The 7,367-nt window shown below is 45.8% G+C and overlaps 1 protein-coding gene across 3 annotated transcripts in view; it reads left to right on the top strand.

Annotated features, from left to right (window-relative positions):
* The window catches only part of TMC7 (transmembrane channel like 7), a 75,270-nt gene that overhangs the window by 65,118 nt on the left and 2,785 nt on the right, over window positions 1-7,367 (top strand). Inside the window, exons 14-15 of one of the 3 annotated variants that reach the window (XM_055253812.2) lie at window positions 2,782-2,937; window positions 5,644-5,722. In XM_055253812.2, the coding sequence (XP_055109787.2) occupies window positions 2,782-2,937; window positions 5,644-5,722 (235 nt within the window). Of the gene's footprint in view, window positions 1-2,781; window positions 2,938-5,643; window positions 5,894-7,367 lie in introns of those variants that run through there. The other 2 variants (XM_055253811.2, XM_055253813.2) reach the window with 2 other exon arrangements.

The following is a 7,367-nucleotide window of genomic DNA, read 5'->3' on the forward strand; positions in this document are numbered from 1 at the left end:
AAAATGGTAAAAATTCATTTTCTCATTCTTTCTCAAGTACTTAATTTTCCTGAGTGATGGTCATCTCCTCATATCTGTGTCTTTTCTTTTTTTTTCTTTTTTAAAGATGCGATCTTGCTATGTTGCCCAGGCTGGTCTTGAACTCCTGAGCCCAAGTGATTCTCCCACCTCCACCTCTCAAAGCACTGGGATTGCAGGCGTGAGCCACCGTGACTGGCCACTTTTCTCTCTTTTTCTCTCAATGGTTCTTTAGTATTCCATCATATGAATGGACCATAAATTGTTCATCCATTTCCTTAAACAATATTTAGGTTGTTTCCAGGAATTTATTTTTATCCCTACATAAAGGGCTGCAATGGAAAGTCTTATACACAGACCTTTGTGATGTGAATTTAGTCAGTTCTTTCCGGGTCTTAATTTTAGTGCTTTCCTATTGTAATTTTATTTTATTTTTTTCTCTCCTTTTCATTTTGAAAAATTTTAAATCTACAGAAAAGTTGAAAAACTAGCAGCAGTAAAACGCATATGCCCTTCAATTGGATATCCCAATTGTGAACATCTTACTATGCAGTCTCCCTCAGGACCTTTGGGGATTGGTTCCATGATCTTCCCCCCAACCATATTAAAATCTTCAGATGCTCAAGTCCTTGCTATGAAATGGCATGGTTGGCTGGGTGCAGTGGCTCACGCCTGTAATCCCAGCACTTTGGGAAGCCAAGGAAGGCGGATCACCTGAGATCAGGAGTTCGGGACCAGCCTGACCAACATGGAGAAACCCTGTCTCTACTAAAAATACAAAATTAGCTGGGTGTGGTGGCGGGCGCCTGTAATCCCAGCTATTCCGGAGGCTGAGGCACGAGAATCGCTTGAACCCGGGAGGCAGAGGTTGCGGTGAGCTGAGATTGCACCAATGCACTCTAGCCTGGGCAACAAGAGTGTAGCTCTGTCTCAAAAAAAAAAAAAAAAAAGCATGGTATTTGCTTTTTTTTTTTTTTTGAGAGGGAGTCTCACTCTGTCACCCAGGCTGGAGTGCAGTGTCACCATCTTGGCTCATTGCAACCTCCGTCTCCCAGGTTCAAGCAATTCTCCTGCCTCATCCTCCCAAGTAGCTGGGATTACAGGCACGTGCCGCCACTACGCCTGGCTAATTTTTGTATTTTTAGTAGAGATGGGATTTCGCCATATTGGCCAGGCTGCTCTTGAACTCTCGACCTCAAGTGATCCATCTGCCTCAGCCTCTCAAAGTGCTGGGATTATAGGCACAAGCCACCGCGCCTGGCCATATTGTTATTTTTTACTTCTCAAATATTTTTATCTGAGGTTGGTTGAATTTGACGAAGAACCTTTGGATATGGGGGGCCAACTGGATTTGTTTTCTCTATGCATACTTTTTTTTTGAATAGCAAATAATTTGAAATTAATTTATAGACATCATAATATTTCACTGCTAAATACTTCAGTGTGCAGCTCCTAAGACTAATGGCACTCTCCTTTATGTGTTTCCACAATAATATATCACACTGAAGAAGATTAATACTACTACCATGTTTCTGCCATTTTAAATTTCTCCAATTGTCCCTAAATAGTCTTTAGTATAGCTTTTTTTTTGGAGACAGCATCTTGCTCTATCGCCTAGGCTGGAGTACAGTGGCCCGATCTCGGCTCACTGCAATCTCCACCTCCTGGGTTCAAGCAACTCTCGTGCCTCAGCCTCCTGAGTAGCTGGGACTACAGGCGCCCACCACCATGCCCAGCTAATTATTGTATTTTTAGTAGACACATGGTTTTGCCATGTTGGCCAGGTTGGCCTCCGTTTCCTGACCTCATGTGATACACCTGCCTTGGCCTCTCAAAATGCTGGGATTACAGATTTGTTTTTAAAATAGTGATCTTTCAAGTTTGACCCATTGCTTCTGTTTCTTCTATCTCCTTAGTCTCTCTTTTTTAAAATTTTAATTTTAATTTTAAGTTCTGGGGTACATGTGCAGGACGTGCAGGTTTGTTACCTAGGTAAATATGTGCCATGGTGGTTTGCTATACCTACCCCCGTCACCTAGGTATTAAGCCCAGCATGCATTAACTATTTTTCCTAATGCTCTCCCTCCTTAGTCTCTTTTAATCCCTGATTCTTTGAAGAGTCCAGGCCAGTTTCCTCACTTCTAAATTAAGAGACTGGAGAATAGAATGCCCACATTTTGGATTTGTCTTGTTATTTTCTTATACTGTCATTTAACTTGCTCTCCTGTCCTGAATTTCGTGTAAACTGGAAGTTAGGTCTAGAGACTTGATGAAATTTCAGAGTAAGCATTTTCTTTCTTTCTTTCTTTCTTTCTTTTTTTGAGACAGAGTTTTGCTCTTGTTGCCCAGGCTGGAGTGCAATGGTGCAATCTCTGCTCACTGCAACCTCTGCCTCTCAGGTTCAAGTGATTCTCCTGCCTCAGCCTCCCAAGTAGCTGGGTGGGCATGCACCATCATGCCCCGCTAATTTTTGTATTTTTAGTAGAGATGGGGTGTCACCACGTTGGTCAGCCTGGTCTCGAACTCCTGACCTCAGGTGATCCACCCGCCTCAGGCTCCCAAAGTGCTGGGATGTGGGATGACATTCGTGAGCCACCGCACCTGGCCAGGGTAAGCATTTTCGACTCAAACATTCCAGAAGTCCCAGGAGATCAGGCGGCTCCCTGTAGGCCATTGTTAACGAAACATTCTGGGTGTACAGGGGCGGGCCACTCAACCTGTGCTGCACGCTCCTTCTGAGCCCGTTGGTCTGTGTCCTGGCAGCATCCCTTCCTCGAAAGCCTGTGGGCCGTTCACCAACTTCAACACCACCTGGGAGGTCATCCCCAAGACGGTGAGCACCTTCCCCATTTCGCTGCAGTCCTTCATCCACGGTGTCACGTCCGAAGCCTTTGCAGTTCCTTTCTTCATGATTATTTGGTGAGTGAGAACCACCGGGACCCACTGAGGCACATGGGCTCCTCCCATTGGGAAATGGTGGCGGCTGGGGGGGTCACCCTACACTTGACAAGTTACTGAGCTTCTTTGAACTGCACTTTCCCGTCTCTAAAATGGGCATAATAGGCCGGGCGCGGTGGCTCACACCTGTAATCCCAACACTTTGGGTGGCTGAGGCGGGCAGATCACTTGAGGCCAGGAGTTTGAGACCAGCCTGGACAGCATAGGGAGACCCTGACTCTACAAAAAAAAAATATAAATAAGTAACAAAAATTAGCTGGGCATGGTGGTGCATGCCTGTAATCCCAGCTACTCAGGTGGCTGAGGCATGAGAATCGCTTGAACCTGGGAGGCTGAGGTTGCAGTGAGCCAAGATCACACCACTGCACTCCAGCCTAGGTGGCAGAATAAGACCCTGTCTCAAAAACAAATAAATAAATAAATAACCTAGGCATAATAATAGTCACTCTTTCAGAGGCTCATTGGGCAAATTAAGAAAGATCACACTTAGCCTGATGCCTGGCTTATAAAAAGCCAATATATATTGCCTGTTATTAAAATTACTGTTTATTTACAGAATCTCTTGCTCTTTGACAAGGAACGGGTTTCTGAGCAGAGGGATGAACACCAGATTAGAAGCATGCCCTTGAACCCTGGCTCTACCACTTATAAGCCATGAATAACTGGAATTAATTGTACCTTGCATGTACTAACTCATGAAATCATCGCAATTACTCTGTGATGCAGATATTCTTACAGTAAAACTCCACCATAATACAAGAAGTGAGCCCAAAGAAATGTACCTGTAAAAAGACAAGATACCTTTGATGAGATTAATACAATGACTTGGGGGAGTTGTGCAGCTAGCCAGCCTCGAATTTGTAGGATCCAGGGCTCCAGCCGCTTCACCCTAATTGGTTCACCCCAGCAGTGCTTTGGCTGGTGCCACCTGGTAGCACTTCTCTGATCCGACTTAAGTATCTCAGGGACTACCAGGAGAATACTGTGGACATCACTGATTTTATGATCTCCTGGTTACTTGGCCCTCATTTCATCAGCCTTATCTGGGGAGATTGCATAGGAAGCCACCTTCCCTTCATTCAGTGAGGTTGCCTTCTGCTTTTATGAGGGCTTGCCCTCCATTCCATTTGCCCCTCTCCCCAAAGATAATAACTTTAACCACCCCCATTTCAGATCTAGAGCTGCACAGAAGACAGGAGCCAGCTGTTGATTTTTTTTTTTTTTTTTAGGAGACAGTGTCTTGCTATGTTGCCCAGGCAGGTCTTGAGCTTAAGTGGTCCTCCCTCCTTAGCCTCCTGAGTAGCTGGGACACCAGGCACCTTCCACTACACCTGGATTTGACTGCTTTTAATTAAAATGATATTATCAGCCAGGCATAGTGGCTCACGCCTGTAATCCCAGCACTTGGGGAGGCTGAGGCGGGTGGATCACTTGAGGTCAGGAGTTCGAGACCAGCCTGACCAACATGGTGAAACACCGTCTCTACTAAAAAATCTATAAAATTAGCCAGGCATGTAATCCTAGCTACTTGGGAGGCTGAGGCAGGAGAATTACTTGAACCTGAGAGGCAGAGGTTGCAGTGAGCTGAGATCGCACCATTGCACTTAAGCCTGGGCAACAAGAGCAAAACTCCATCTCAAAAATAAATAAATAAAATAAATAAAATAATTTTATCCCAAGCTTGCAATCTGGGTTTTATTATGTTTTCCCTATTTTACAAATGAGGAAATGGGCTAGAGAGGCTCCACAGTGATCATCCACGTGTTAATTACATGCTCAGCTGACTTTCTCAACCATGTCGTTCTCTCTCTTTGTCATTCTGTATGTACAAGGGGAACATCTGCAAATTTTAATATTAAAAGTAAAAAGCAAGGCATAAATCAGATTCTGCTGCCACTGCCAAATAAAAACTTCAGTAGCTCTTTCTTATACCCTCTACTTGCAAGAGATGAGGGTTTTCTTTATTTTCTGTAGAGACAGGGTCTGGCTCTGTTGCCCAGTCTGGAGTATGATAGTGTGATCATAGCTCACTGCAGCCTTGAATTTCTGGAGTCAAATCCTCCCGCCTCAGCTTCCTGAGTAGCTGGGGACTGCAGGCTCATGCCACCATGCCTGGCTAATTTTACATTTTCTTTTCCTTTTTTTTTAGATGGATGCTTGCTCTGTCGCCCAGGCTGGAGTGCAGTGATGCGATCTCAGCTCACTGCAACCTTTGCCTCTTGGGTTCAAGGGATTCTCCTGTCTCAGCCTCCTGAGTAGCTGGGATTATAGGCGTCCACCACCACGCCCAGCTAACTTTTGTATTTTTAGTAGAGATGGGGTTTTACCATGTTGGTCAGGCCAGTCTCGAATTCCTGACCTCAGGTGATCCGCCCACCTCGGCCTCCCAAAGTGCTGGGATTACAGGTGTGAGCCACTGCGCCTGGCCATATTTTATTTTTCTAGAGATGGGGCTCTCACTATGTTGCCTGGGCTGGTCTCAAACTCCTGGCCTTAAGTGATCCTTCTGCCTGGGAAAAGCACTGGGATTATGAAAATGAGCCATCGTGCCCAGCCTTCTTTTCTAATGAAAGTAAAACTGTTCCAAGGAAAAATATGTAGGGTTGTTTTTCTAGTGGCCTTCAGATGATCCAGACTCCCTTGTGACCTGTCTGTCTTGTGTTGCAGCCTCATCATGTTTTACTTCATCGCCTTAGCTGGAGCACACAAACAGGTGGTCATCCAGCTCCGAGAGCAGCTATCCCTGGTAAGGAAGCATAGCCCCAGAGGGTCATGGCTGGGGACATTTACCCAGGACACCACAAGGAAAGTGCTGTTTTCTTGGGAGGGAGTGAAATTACTGCAGCCTTCTCTTACCACCACCTCCCCAAAACTCTGCCTTGAGGCCCAGCCCCGTCCAGCTTCATTAATTCACTGATTCATCTGTTCCTTCAAGATGTGTATTAAGGGGGATACGGTGGCTCGTGCCTGTAATCCCAGCACTTTTGGGAGGCCAAGGCAGCAGATTACTTGAGCTCAGGAGTTCAAGACCAGCCTGGCCAACATGGTGAAACCCCATCTCTACTAAAAATACAAAAAGTAGTTGGGCGTGGTGGTGGGCACCTGTAATCCCAGCTACTTGGGAGGCTGAGGCAGGAGAATCCCTTGAACTCAGGAGGTGGAGGTTGCAGTGAGCTGAGATTGCACTATTGCACTCCAGCCTGGGCAACAGAGTGAGACTCCATCTCAAAAATAAAAATAAAAAAAGATGTGTATTAAGTACCTACTCTGTGCCTTATACTGTGCTGGGTGCTGAGACACTTTGGTGAACAAGAGACAAAACTGCTGGGTAGTTAATAAAATAAATGCTGATTAATTATAGCTTCTATGAAGACAATAAAAACAAGGTAGAGTGATGAGTGGGCTGTCAGTTCCTGCAGATGTGGCTGTAGAAGGCTTCTTTGAGGAGGTGATTTTTTTTATTTTTTAATTTTTTTACTCAGGACGGGGTCTCACTCTCTTGTCCAGGCTGGAGTGCGATTGTGTGGTCATAGCTCACAGCAGCCTCAAACTCTTGGGCTCAAGCCATCCTCCCACCTTAGCCTCCCAAGTAGCTGGGACTACAGGCGTGCATCACCATGCCTGTCTAATTTTTTAATTTTTTATAGACATGAGGTCTCCCTATGTTGCCCAGGCTGGTCTTGAACTCCTGGGCTCAAGTGATCGTCCCCTCTCAGTTCCCCGAAGTGCTAGGATTACAGGCATGAGCCATTATGCCTGGACCCTAGCTGAGACTTGAATAATAGAGACAGGAGCCTATTATCTGAGGTCCTATTTAAGGATAAGAGTGAGAGGCAAAGAGCACAGTGAGGAAATGAGCCAGGCACTTCAGGGGGACAGGAGGGAGGGGACGGGTGTGGCCATAGGGTGGTGAGTGATGGGAAGAGGCAAGGTGATATTGTAATAGCAGCAAGTCACAGTGCCTTGAGGGCTCTGTTAAGAGTTTTATTCTGAGTGGGATGGGAAGCCGCTAAAGGGTTTGTAAGAGTCTACCGTGCATTTTTTTTTTTTTTTTTTTTTTTTGAGATAGAGTCTTGCTCTGTCACCCAGTCTGGAGTGCAGTGCCGCAATTTCAGCTCACGGCAACCTCCACCTCCCGGGTTCAATCGATTCTCCTGCCTCAGCCTCCCAAGTAGCTGGGATTACAGGCACCCACCATCACAACCAGCTAACTTTTGTATTTTTAGTAGAGAATGGGTTTCACCATGATGGCCAGTCTTTTTTCTTTTTTTCCTTTGAGACAGGGTCTCACTCTGTCACCCAGGCTGGAGTGCAGTGGTGTGATCTCAGTTCACTGCAACCTCCACCTCCCGGGTTCAAGTAATTCTCCTTCCTCAGCCTCCCAAGTAGCT

Source organism: Symphalangus syndactylus, chromosome 18 (genome assembly GCF_028878055.3).
Source record: "Symphalangus syndactylus isolate Jambi chromosome 18, NHGRI_mSymSyn1-v2.1_pri, whole genome shotgun sequence".
Lineage (NCBI taxonomy): Eukaryota > Metazoa > Chordata > Mammalia > Primates > Hylobatidae > Symphalangus > Symphalangus syndactylus.